Source organism: Idiotropiscis lumnitzeri, chromosome 12 (assembly GCF_059441095.1).
Source record: "Idiotropiscis lumnitzeri isolate Australia: NSW breed Sydney's pygmy pipehorse chromosome 12, RoL_Ilum_1.0, whole genome shotgun sequence".
Lineage (NCBI taxonomy): Eukaryota > Metazoa > Chordata > Actinopteri > Syngnathiformes > Syngnathidae > Idiotropiscis > Idiotropiscis lumnitzeri.
The window spans coordinates 1,689,686-1,703,944 of NC_142402.1; the positions used below are offsets into that span (position 1 = coordinate 1,689,686).

The window sequence follows — 14,259 nt, forward strand, 5'->3', positions numbered from 1 at the left end:
CATGCGAGCTACTTATAAAATGACCAAGGCAAAATGATCTACCTACTATAAAAATGCAAATTTATATATATATATATATATATATATATATATATGGAGAGAGAGAGAGAGAGAGAGAGGGACAGAGAGAGAGAGCGAGAGAGATAAAGAGAGGATTTTTTTGTACAATGTATGTAGATGTAGCTAATCTCAGGGGGGGCTTTCGCTTTTTAAGTAAGTGCATGTTTGGCAGAAGGAGTCTGTGGCCGGTGTGGTGACGCGGAAGTTGTTCTCCGTAGGAGTGCTCATCATAGTAAGCTTGCACTACTTTTGCTGTTTGGAGATACTTTTTATTATTTTTTGTATACAGTGACTGTTTTAAATTTTTAACCTACGGACACACGCTCCCACCGGTGAACCGGCCAACTGTCAAACAACTGTCAGACAACTAGCATACTCCTGCCTCAGACTAGCCGCTGCTAGCCCATTGGGCTAGCCCCGGTCACCGGACCCGGTTCATAATGGTGCAGGATGAAACAAATAAAACAATCTCTGACCTGAGAGAGGAAGTCCATCGTCTGACGGAAGAACTCCATCGAAAAGAGTTCCTCATCTCGTCTTTCACGACCCGTTTCCCACAACTCTCCGCCGTCATTATGGATGGTCATTCCAGCGGAATCATGACAGCTGTGAGTATGATGAGGCTCCACTGACGAACACGGTGAGATGGGATCCGGCTACCTGGCCAGGCCCATCCTGCTCAACACCACTCCATGGTACCACCTGGGTTGAGGTGGCATCCCCCAGCCAGAGGAGCAGAGAACCATCTCCCCGGCCTCGATTGGTCATGAAGAATCGTTTTTTCCGCCCTGGCAGAGGATTCTCCCGCTGCCACTGCTGCGCCCCTGCGGTTGGAGATGTCAGCTGTTGCATCTGACCCCAGGGCTGGGGTCCCAGGTGCTCCTTCGAATTCTCTGCCACTCACGCTGAATTCGGCCGGAGTGGGTAAGTCCATGCGTGGCCCGGTCGGCCGCTCTCGAGTGGGGCTGCTCAGGGACGCAGTGTCCCGGCACACGAGTGGGCCACAACATCGGCACCACTCACCAGTCCCGTCCTCAGTTGTCACCCGGCCTGGGGAGCACGATATAGGACAACGAGGTCGGGATTATCTCCATAGAGTTCACGGTTCCCCTGGCACTCATTCTTCACATCCTCTGCACTCACCAACCACCGTCATTGTTGGCGACAGCATCATTCAACACACACGCTACATTGGTACCATCACCCGTTGTTATCCCGGAGCCAAAGTCACGCACATAGCTAACATCCTGCCAGATGTTCTTCTCTCTCTTCCACCATCCGTATCCCGGCTCGTTGTCCACGTGGGGACGAATGAAACAGTGCGCCGACAATCGGAGCAAACCAAGCAAGATTTTAATGTCCTCTTCGACTTGCTGGATAAGCCGTCGTTTACCGCCGCTATCCCCCGGCAGCGAGCGCTTCAGTCGTCTTTTAAGGCTGAACACATGGCTCATACGCACTTGCGGACATTTTGGTTTTGCTTTTATTGACAATTTTAACCTATTTTGGAACGGTCGTTTCTTTTACCAACCAGACGGTTTTCACCCGAGCTTCCTGGGTAGCTCGATTTTAGCAGTTGTCAATCACGCTCCCAGCTGACTCCTCGGGACAAATTGCCTGTGTTCCCACCCCAAGCTCTAACACAAACCATTGCAAGAACAACCTCACTACACCCACCTACAGGGCAATTTTAGTTTCTTTCAATAGCACTCCCAACAGGCCCCCACTATCATTACCACCCACATCGGACATTTTCTCAATTCAAACCATCACTCGCAGACGCTTCCCTCCCACACACAAACAAAGTAGTTTTAACAGTGACAATTTTTTTCATGTTAACATTTCAAATCCATGCGACCAAGAGCGCACGTCCAGCACAAACATTAACCTGGCTGCGCTGAACGTGCGCTCCCTTTTAAACAAAACTTTTATCATAAACGACCTGATTTTAGACAACAACCATGAAGGTATTCTTTTATCTGAGACATGGCTAGATACAGATGCTCCAGTTGCTCTCATCGAGGCTTGCCCACCGAATTTTAATTTTTTATTTTCGACCAAAGACTGTAAAAGAGGAGGCGGGACTGCATCAATTATAAAAACTTCTCTTATTTCAAAGGAAACTATTTTTAACAGGTATTTTTATCTTTTGAACACCATGCCTTTGTTCTTAGCAAACCCTCTATTCTGTGCTTCACACTTTATAGACCTCCTCATCACTCTACTCCTTTTATTAGTGAGTTTTCAGAGTTCTTATCGATTTTACATTCCACTTATAACAGAATTTTAATAACTAGCGATTTTAATGTGCACGTTGACAATTTCTCTGACCCACTGTCCAGAGAATTTTTAAACCTTTTAAACTATTTTGATTTTAAACAGCATGTCGCACAGCCAACTCACAACAGAGGACACACCCTGGACCTGGTCATAACCTACAACCTGTCCATTGGTGGGTCCTCTGTCGTTGACCTGGCTGTGTCAGACCACTATACTGTGTATATTTTAACATCGCCAGTTTTAATCAACAAGCAGCCCCGGTGAGAACAGTGAGAAAACGCTACCTAACTTCTGAGGTGGCTGCAAATTTAATTGAGATTTTAAAGAGCACTCCTGCTGACATTTTACCTGCACCTAGTGATTTTATTGTTGATAATTTTACCAGGGTTTTAAAATCAACATTAGACTCGGTTGCTCCACTTTTAACAAAAAACATAAAAATCAAGACGCTACCTCCGTGGAGAAATGATTTAACTAAGAAATCAAAAAGAAAATGCAAGAGTGCAGAAAGGATGTGGAGAAAGAGCAACCTAACAGTTCATTATCAAATATTATGTCAACAACTAAAATCCTACAATAAAACAGTCACACTGGCAAGAATGTCTTACTTCTCAAATCGCATTACAATTAATAAAAACAACCCTAGATATCTCTTCTCCACCTTCGATCCTTTAACCAGCTCTGATCTTAAAAAGTCCTCAACAGACACCGACAGACGCTCTCTGTGAGGACTTTGCAGACCACTTCAGAAGTAAAATCGATGACATAAGATCCAGTCTTTTAGCTCATCAAAATGTAAATTCTATTAACGCTCATTTTTACCAGAGGAAACACTGGAAAGTTTTGCCCTGGTTGATGCAAGGACACTTGGTCGAGTTTTCTCCCAGGTAAATCAAACAACCTGCCTTTTAGATCCAATTCCCACATCAATTTTAAAAGCTTTTTATGGATTTTTTGAGGAACAGATTTTAAATATAGTTAATTGCTCTCTTCAGACGGGTGTCTTCCCCACTGCGTTTAAAACGGCGGTGGTGAAGCCCCTTCTGAAGAAGAGCAATTCAGACCTCAGTGTTTTAAATAATTACAGACCTGTATCCAATTTACCGTTTTTAAGTAAGATTTTAGAAAAATGTTTTTTCTACAGTAAAATTATTTTTAAGTACAAATAATGTTTTAGAGAAATTTCAATCTGGTTTTAGAATGAACCACAGTACAGAGAGAGCTCTTTTAAGGATTTTAAATGATTTCAGGTGCTCTGCAGATGCAAAAAGAACTCACAGTTTTAGTGCTACTGGATTTAAGTGCCGCTTTTGACACAGTAGATCACCACATTTTATTAAATAGACTTAAAAACCTAGTGGGCATCTCTGGTACTGCTTTTAACTGGTTTTATTTATCTCACAGACAGACAGACTTACAAAGAAGTAAGTATGGATACCTGTTCCTCCAAAACCCATGAAATTAAATGTGGGGTTCCCCAAGGTTAAATTTTAGGCCCAATACTTTTTAATCTGTCCATGCTTCCTCTTGGGGATGTCATTAGGAGACACGGCATCAGTTTCCACAGCTACGCTGATGACACACAGCTGTATATTGCCATTTCTCCGGATGACACAAAGCCTTTTAAATTGCATTTTAGATATTAAGTCATGGATGGCAGAGAATTTCCTACAGCTCAATCAGGACAAAACAGAGGTTTTAGTTATGGGTCCTGAGGGTCAGAGAGAAAAACTTTTACCAAAACTACAAGATTATAAATTATCACAATTTGTGAAGAACCTGGGCGTCACTTTTGACTCTGAGCTCAGTTTTATTCCTCATATTAAAAATGTAACCAAGATTGTTTTTTACCACCTTAAGAATATCGCTAGAGTCCGCCCGCTTCTCTCTCAGGCTAACACGGAGGTGCTGATGCATGCTTTTATTTCCTGCCGCCTAGATTATTGTAATGCCCTGCTCTCTGGTCTTCCCAAAAAGAGTATTTCCAGTCTACAACGACTTCAGAATTCAGCCGCACGGGTGCTGACGAGGACCAGAGGGCGGGCACATATTACACCAGTTTTTAAATCGCTGCATTGGCTCCCCGTGTGTTTCAGGATTGATTTTAAGGTGCTTCTATTAGTTTTTAAATGCCTTAACGGTCTTGGGCCATCTTATTTATCTGACCTTCTTTTCTCGTATCAACCCTCGCGGACCCTGAGGTCCTCTGGCACCGGCCTGTTAATTATTCCTAGGATGAGCACTGGAACACATGGCGAGGCTGCATTCAGCCATTCTGGTCCTCGTCTATGGAATAGCCTGCCGGAGGACATCAGGTCCACAGAGACTGTTGCCATTTTTAAAAGGAGGTTCAAGACTCACCTTTTTAGTTTGGCTTTTAAATAATTCATCTTAGTCTTTTAATTCAGGACTGTCATTTTATCTATTATCATTGTCTTTAATTTTTAGCTTCTTTGTCTTTTAGTATCATCATTTTTCTTATATATTTTAGCGCCGTCGTTTTATATTATTGTCTTTTAATTTTCAAATTCTTTGTCTTTTAGTATCATCATTTGTTTTTATATATTTTAGCTCAGTCTTTTTATATTATTGTCTTTTAATTTTTTAGCTTCTTTTTCTTTTAGCATTATCATTTTCTTTTATATATTTTAGCCCCAGTGTTTCCTCAAGGGGGGCCTCCGCGCTGGGAGGTGTGGCTGGCTTTCTCACAGGGGGCTTCATCCCAGAGGCTCCTTAGGCCCGGCGGACCGGGGCCCTCTGCACTATGTGTAGGGGCTACCCCGGTCAGTCTGGGTCGGGGGTCTAGTGTTGGCGAAGCTCCCTGTAGCCGTGGGCTGTCATCCCTCTCAGCGCGGATGACCTACCATGCGTACATTTTCTCATATGGTTTCTCTGTGCCTTGCCATGTCTTTCTGTCTTTCTACTAAGATGGTTTATTAAGTTGTGTGAATGTGAGTTCAGGCGTGTATGTGGATGTGTCTTGTGTTTATGTTGGGTGCGTGGAATGGGTTTTAGTTTTTTGTTGTAATTTGGATGTTTTTATTGTACAGCACTTTGAGTTGCATTTTATGTATGAAAAGTGCTATATAAATAAAATTTGATTGATTGAGTTATCTGAAAAATGACTGCTGTCTTGACAACTGGCTTTTTAATACCTTCACCTTTCGCTTCCTCAGCTCACTTTTCGGCGGAAAGACTGTATCATATTTTCCATGAACAGTCCGAAAATCCCACTCCACATTTCCCTACTTTGGTATTGCCATGGTAGACTGGCAGATAAGGCAAACGCACTTCGAAAATGTCATCGTGAAAAACAACTCCTCCTCCCATTCTGTATTAAAGTGATACGTTTTTGTCTTCTTACTTGGTCCAGCACCCCCACTCATGTTTATACCCACCTTGAGTTCAAGAGAATAAAACGAGGGCTTAAAATTCGAGGTAACCAACTCGCTAGCTTGTTAGTTGTGCTGCACTTAGCATCGTTGTTTGCGCATGAGTGGTGACCTATGTGTCACAAAAAAAAATCAGCCGTCATCTGACTGAGTGCACTGTATCAATCATATGACGGATAACGAGGCCTTCACACATATGTTATTCTACACCATTCGACTTTATTGTGTGAAGGCTGAGGCCGTCACACAGATGTCATTCGACTTTTTTCTTCCTCGCTTTCTTTCAGCGCGCAACCACTTCCACAGTTTTCATCCGATTTTCACCATTCCAACTTTGTTCTATTCCAAAAATTCACGCCTCGCAGGCTTCCATTTTTCATGTTTTCACCAATTTCCCATAATACACCATTTCATTTTATTTACCCCCCAAAACCTTATTCATTTCCAATGGGAGATTCAACATTTCACTATTAAATGCTTCAAAATTAAAATTTAACCCATTCAGGTCATTCATTTCACAATCCAGTATCCCCTTCCACACTTTCACCTCATTCACGCTTCATAAATTCATCCATTCCCAATTGCACTTCTTCGGCGTGCAACTACTTCCACGTTTCATCCAATTTTCACCGTTCCAACTTCAATCTATTCAAAATATTCATGCCTTTCAGGCTTCCATTTTTCATGCCTTCACCTATTTCCCATAATTCATCATTTCACTTTATTCACCCCCAAAAATTCCATTCATTTCCAATGGGAGATTCAAAATTTCACTATTAAATGCTTCATATTTGATATTTAACACATTCAAGTCATTCATTTCACATTGCCGTATCTCCTCTCACAATTTCACCTCATTCACCCTTCAAAAATTCATCCATTCGTCCATTTCCAATTGCACTCTTTCTACGCGCTACGGCTTCCCCATTTTTCATCCAATTATCACCGTTCCAACTTCAATCAAATCGTAAAATTCATGCCATGCGGGCTTCAATTTACCACGCCCCCCGGTCCCACCCATAAATTAACCCCCCCGCCGCCCTTTTCCTCCATTGGAAACATTAGCTAATTCAATTTACCCTTGGTGGGGATAATCTCGGATTTACTTGAACAGCCCCCCCACCCCCGCCCCCTTCTTCGACACACTACAGCTTCCCCATTTTCATCCAATTTTCACCTTTCCAACTTCAATCAATTCCAAAAATTCCACCATTTCACTTTATTAACCCCCAAAAACCCCATTCATTTCCAATGGGAGATTCAACATTTCACTATTAAATGCTTCAAAATTAAAATTTAACCCATTCAGGTCATTCATTTCACATTCCTGGAACTCCTTTCACATAATTCATGTCATTCACTCTATTCATGCATTCCCATTATACATGTTTCACCCCAAAAATCCCCATTCATGTCCAATTAGACATTTAACATTTCACATTTACATGCTTCTAGCTTGAAATTCAAGACATTCAGGTCATTCATTTCGCATTCCTGTGACTCCTTTCACATTATTCATGTGATTCACTCTATTCATGCATTCCCATTTTACATGTTTTCACCCCCAAATTCCCCATTCATCTCCAATGGGACATTCAACATTTCACACTGCTGAAATTCAAACCGGAAGTGACGTAATTCGACCGGCAGTGAACCGGAAGTGGCATAGCTCAACCGGAAGTGATGAAAACGACAGGAAGTTAACCGGAAGTGACGGAATTGGGCCGGAAATGAACCGGAAGTGGCGAAAATCAACCGGAAGTGAAGTAAAACTGCTGGAATTTGACCAGAAATGAACCGAAAGTGCTGGATTTCAACAGATTTGAACAGGAAGTGATGTATATCGACCGGAAGTGAACCTGAAGTGATTGAATTCAGCCGGAAGTAAACCGGAAGTGACGGAATTCGACCAGAAGTGACGTAAAACGACCGGGAGTGAACCGCAAGTGATGTAAATTGACCGGAAGTGAACCAGAAGTGACGTAATTCGACAGGAAATTTACCGAAAGTTATCGGATTTAACCAGAAGTGATCGGATTTGACCGGAAGTGAACCGGAAGTTACAAAATTCGACCCTAAGTGAATAGGAAGTGTCGGGAATGTCACGAAAATTAACCAGAAGTGATCCGACCGGAAATTAAACAGAAGCGACAGTATTTAAATCAACCGTAAGTGACGAGATTTGACTGGAATAGAACCGTAAGTAATGGGATTTGACCGGAAGTGACGGGTTTGAGAATCATTCAAAGTCATTCAATGTTATTCGGTATCATTCAAAATTATTATTATTACCAGAAGTTGACCGGAAGTGACGAAATTCGAGCGGATTAACTTCATTCACTGTATTTGAGTTTCAGATATTCATCATACATTCAGTCCCCCCACTGCGTTGAGTTTATTATCTCTTCTCCTAGCTTTGTTGCACACCTTTGGAAAATGATTAGCAGTGCCAAACGAATTACAATTCTTGCCATAGGCTGGACAGTGTTCCTTCCCCCATGCATGTGACATGCCACAGTACTTGCATGCAGAGAGAGTGTTTACTTGCGAGGGGTGAGTGCTCATTTTCTCAACAGAGCTGGTTCCTCTTTTAAATGTAGGCTTTCCTATGGTATTAATATTGTTCAATTGAGCTCTCTCCTGCTCCATAGATCTCAACTGTGCGTCACTCAGCTCAAATACCCGACAGGCCTCAATAGCACTGGCCAGTGTCATATCCTTTTCTCTGAGCAGTCGTCTGCATGTATTCTTGTTGGTAATGCCGATAACTATTTTATCTCTGATTAACTCGTCTCGCAGAGCGGCGTATTCACATGTAGCAGCTTTTTCTCTGAGTCGGGTCACAAAACAGTCTATAGGGTCACCTTCCTCCTGTTTACAGCAGCCAAACAGGTAACGCTCATAAATCACATTCTTCGCCGGCTTGAAGTACTGTTCTAGTGAGTCCAAGATGACAGTCAGATCTGCCCGCTCCGCGGCACTCAGCCTCAGGTTGTGCTTGTATATATGTCTGCACTCTGCTCCCATAACACTCCTCAATGTCGCCGCTAGGACTTCTTTAGGCTTGCTCACCAGTTCCGTGGCCAATTAATAATCTTCGTATTCCGCACGGAAAATGTCCCAATTCGCACTCAAATTGCCGCTGAGCGTCATCGGAGAAGGCGGTGGTATGGTCGTGGCCATGGCTACTTCAAGGCGATGGTTCGGCGCAGCTCCTATGTCTCAGTCAAAACGTTTGGAAAATCCCACTCGCCAACTGCATGCGTCGATACACCGGATTACGACCACTTCTGACACCATGTTAGATGTATGGTGTGATTATTATTACACAGACACGATGGTGACTTCCGTGGAGTCCGTTTATTGCAGTGCTTGCATAACACATTAAGCAGCAACTCGCTTGGTCAACAATGTAGGGAACCGTGGCAAGAAGACGACGGGCAAAAGGCACACAACACCCTGAACCATTCACCGGCCACTTGCAGAAAACACACAGACCCTATTCATGTGAGTGTACCACTACACCATTAAAGACGCTGTTAACAATAATGTATTTTTAATTAATGATTAATTTTATACATAATTAAGTTAAAGCAAAAAGAAAAAAAAAGAGTAATAATTGAGGAGCCACCTCGGGAGCTGAGCTGAATGAACCAGTTTTTGAAAAAAGAACTCTCAACACAAAATCCACTATAATATTTTCCTGTTTCAACAGTTCTAGCCTGAGTACATGGATACAAAAATAAACCTAATTCAGTCCGCTTTGTTGCCTAGCAGCCAGTTAGCGGGTAGGATGATCTGGCAGTGAGATATCAAATACATGCAACAACACTGAGAGATGAAAGAAGAAACAGAAAAAATTACCCATACAAAAACAAATAAATGAGAGCAACTGTATTTTCTGACCAGACCACAAACTACTACAGAGAAAGGCCAAGACCCGTACCCGTTTCCAGTATATCATCAAATCTCTGTACACGATGTTTCAGGCTGATCCCCTCAACCCTAACATACTGTACAGCACACTACCACTCTATGATTATATTATGAAGTACTGTGTTTTTCACAAGTGTTTTAATTAGTGAGTTGTTTAATCAAATGGAAATCAATATATATATATATATATATATTATATAATATATATATATATATTTTACTCTAACAATAATTTGACAATATCCTACAAACAAGACTGTGAAAATAAACAACAAACAATTACGGAGAGACAGCATTTCCACTTCATGCATCTGCAATATTCTATGGTAGTGGTTGCCAACCTTTTCTTGCATGCCGACCCCGCCCTCACCCCATAAAGCCCCATACTCATTCATTTTAATGATTCTCCGAACAAAGGTCGTAACACAACTGATAATTAGATGACAATCGTTTTACGTTGTAAACATTTTTTATTTTAATTCAGGTTTGATGCATTCCCTGGCAACTTTTATGCCACGTGAATAACATCTTAATGTTAAGGACGAAGCCAGTCTATGTCGAATGTGTATATATATATATATATATATATATATATATATATATATATATATTCGTGCTGTCAAGTGATTAATTTTTTTTACTAATTAATCACAAAAAATTCCATGATTAATTGTGATTCATCACATTTTTCAACTACTATTTTTTGCAAAGCTTATAACAGATATTTACTTAATATCTTGGAATTGATGCAAAATCACCAATATGAAGTATATTTAATTCAAAGACTGTTCTAATAGCTTTCTTAGATTCTTGAATACATTCTAAATGGAGACATTTTGAAGACATTTGTTTCCGAAACATCTCTCAAAACTGCCCATAAGCGCCACACTCCAGCAGTGTTGGTTTGCAAGGCCCAGTGGTAACTTAAACACAGTGTTTTGTTCTGAGACGTGCTAAAGACAGCTAATATGGCATAATATTTGCAAAGTATGCAAATAATAAAATCAAACTATGTTAACTGAGTTAAAATATTTAACTGAGTTAAATTTTGGGGGATTATATCACCTGTATCTATATATATATATTTATACATATATATATATATATACATACATATATATATGTATATATATATATACATATATATGTATGTATATATATATATATATATGTATATATATATATATATATTTATATGTATATGTATATTTATACGTATCTCGAGTATTTTTTTTTTTACAGTTTTTCTGTCGTTTTGGTGTATTTCTCGGATCAGAACAGAAATTTGTAAAACTACTTCTCGAATTGTCCCATCATTGTACATTCTCATTCTTTTGAGCAATTTGCAAAAGCTTTGCTTCATCTATGCAAATGATTATGTAGAATTGTCTGCTGTTTCCTACATTATCCATTGCTTATGTCATGTTGATTGAAATTACATGCCTCTGGAATTGTTTCACACCCCACAACAGTTTGGTAAAATTTGATTCCATAAAACTCGTGTAATGATTGAAAAAATGGTTGAACACGTCTTCATATCATGTGGCTTTTTTTGCCATGTTAATTGTGGCTTTCTCTAACGAGGGAACATGTGTGAGGTTTTCTGAAGTAGCTCAAAGGTGCACCTCGTGAGAAATCAAATCAAGTATAGCCTATATAGACCTGGAGCAAAACAGTCTCATGTCGCTGTCCGAACCGAAGTTCGAGACTGTTGGCTTTAGATCAGGCGCGAGGGGACCCAGATCCACAAGGTGGAATGTAGAGGAGCTACTGGGACCGAACAATTGCATTATAATTTTATAATATTATTACAATTCTTAATGATGACAACCTTCAAATTAGGTCGAGGCTAGATTCTGTATTTTCATTGATTTTTGTGACTATATCTTACATCCACGATCTCCTCAATGAGCGATATCAGCTGATGGTCCTTACAACACAGAGAGTACGAGAAATACAGCTGCGCCATTATTGCATATACATTAGAAGTGACATCAAATGCAGTCACAATCTTTTGAAAAATAGTTCCTACAAATACTACACGTGTGATATATTCTCTAAGATAGCTATGATGGGGAGTCCCAGCGTGTAAGAACTAAATGTTAAGTGAATAGTGAACACATAAATGTAGATGATGGCAGCATTAGTGATGACTCCCCAAATTTTGCTTGCTTTCTCAATGGTAGAGCACATTTGCTCAACTTTGTGAGGGTTTTAATGAGTGTGTTTCTGAGCTTTTCTTATGTATTCTTTTCTTTTATGGTATTCATGCTTCTAGAGTCATGAAATGGCATAATCCTTCCTTATGATTTCTGGTAGAACCAAAATTTCGGTAAAATGCTCTCGACGCTGACCTCTTTTCTAACACATCTTACAATGTTATTTTGACCGACATCTGTCTTGTCAAAGCCCGAATTATTTCCAGGCTCCAGACAGTAACCGACATCATGATATTGAATAGGGGTGGATTATTATGAAAAAATAACGGTCTTAATTGAACGGTTATTTACTAGAATACAACTTGAATTACTTCCCCTCACATAAATCACATAAATAACAAATCACATTCCACCCTGTTGACCTGGGCATCTTATCTAAAGACTAACTTGGGTTTTAAATTGGACAGTGATTTTCAATTGGTGTGGCACATCAGTGCTACTGTTAGATCCATCTTCTTTCATCTTAGGCACCTGGTCAAGGTAATGCTATTTCTTCCTCTGCAGCACTTGAAACAGTAATTTATGTCTTTGTTACATCTCGGCTAGATTATTGTAATGCACTTTATTTTGGAATCAGCCAGTCCTCCCTCAAGCATCTCCAGTTGGTCCAAAATGCTGCTGCTCACCACTGAACAGGAGCTCGGAAGAGGGAGAACATAATACCAATTCTGGCCTTTCATCACAGGCTCCCAATGCATTTTAGAGTTTGTTTTAAGATACTACTATTTGTCTTCAAATCTTTAAATGGCCTAACCTCAGCCTACCTCACTGAGTTCCTCCACCCCTATGCAAAAGCCCAGTGCCTCAGGTCCATGGGCCAAATGATGCTGGAGGTGCCGAGGACAAAGCGGACATCAGGCCTTTTCTGTTGCCAATCCTTCCCTCTGTAATAACTTTCCATTAAATGTTAAGCAAGCCCCCTTCTCTGTCCACTTTTAAAACACGTTTGAGGACATTTTTATTCATTGGCTTTCGAACCAACATGAGTCACTATTCTACTGTTTTCTGGTTATGTGGTTACATTTTATGTATATGGTTATGTATATGTGTTTGGATCATTAATTTATGTTTTAATACACTGCTTTCAGTGTCTTTGTTGTTGAATTATTGCTATTTTGTTATTCTGTATGTAAAGTGCTTTGTTACAGCTCCAGCTGTTGTGAAATGTGCTATATAATAAACTTGTATTGTACTGTATTGAATTGTAACATGTAATTCTATCACATCTGTCATTGTTGAATATTATCTGGCAGTCTGTAAACGTGACTGTTTTAATTTCGAGAGAGAGAGAGATAGATAGATAGATAGATAGATAGATAGATAGATAGATAGATAGATAACTAACCTCTACAAAATAAAAACATGGTAGCAGCGTAACGCTGTCCTTTGTCTCCTTTCCAAATTTCAGACGATTCAGGGTAGTCATTCCGAGCAGCTGCTGAGCTCTCCCGTTGCCAAGAGACAAGGCGCTGGACTTGATACCTTGATACCAGTGTAAATGTTGACAAAATCGTCTCGTTTTTTGTCGAATTATTGTCTCTCGGCTGTCAAGATGATGCTGACGGTTGTCCTGCGTTTCGGCTTTGGTTGTCCTAAATACGTGTATCCGACGTTCTACCAAGGTTCAGTCGCATTGACAAGACGTCCGCCCAAATTGTTAGCTATCATCAAGTAGAGCGGTTCCTCAAGTCCACTGCTCAAATCTGGAATGCTATTTCCTGTGATCGGGTTGGCTAACCTGCGGCTCGCAAGCTCCGAACCACTCTCTCTCACGCTCACACTCGTACATATGCGCGCACACTAGGCGCAAACACGGACCCGTACATCCTACTCTATTCTAATTCGTGCGCTTGAATAGAGCTATACAACACACACAAGCGAACACACAGACATACAAAGAAAATGGAAAATTATTTGCCCTCTTGTAAAATTATTTACTTTAACGTTTAAGATAAGCAAATTATTTAAAAATCAGGCAGGATCAACCAAAAAAAACAACACACAATGCAGTTATCAAATTGTTATTTAAGGGGGGAAAGCAGTGTAAATAAGCACTGGTTGAAACTGCACATTGGCCTCCAATTGAAATTTTAATTGACATTATGTAAAACAGGGCATGTAACCTCATGTTGTAGACAGGCGTATTTTACTTGCCCCTAAAAATCTGCAATGCAGTGAATAAGTAATGAGAACATTTACTTCATAAGTTCGTGGAACATCGTGCATGCCTAAATGTTCTGCATTCAACACCCTTAAAAACTGCTGGGTCAAAAATTGGATGAAGCCATTAAATTTGGTCTATTAGATCCAAATATGGGTCGTCAACAACCCATTTTTGGGGGAATACCGAGAAAACTCATACATTTCACAGA

The 14,259-nt window shown here is 40.4% G+C and overlaps 1 protein-coding gene across 4 annotated transcripts in view; it reads right to left on the reverse strand.

The window, feature by feature from the left end:
• LOC148325152 (phospholipid phosphatase-related protein type 4-like) overlaps positions 1-13,706 on the reverse strand; it is a 235,487-nt gene extending 221,781 nt beyond the window's left edge. For 3 of the 4 annotated variants that reach the window (XM_088311140.1, XM_088311142.1, XM_088311138.1), the window contains exon 1: positions 13,233-13,706. In XM_088311140.1, the coding sequence (XP_088167266.1) occupies positions 13,233-13,313 (81 nt within the window). In that variant the 5' untranslated portion in view covers positions 13,314-13,706. The remainder of the gene's footprint in view (positions 1-13,232) is intronic. The other variant, XM_088311141.1, reaches the window with a different exon arrangement.
• Between the last annotated feature and the right edge of the window lie 553 nt (positions 13,707-14,259).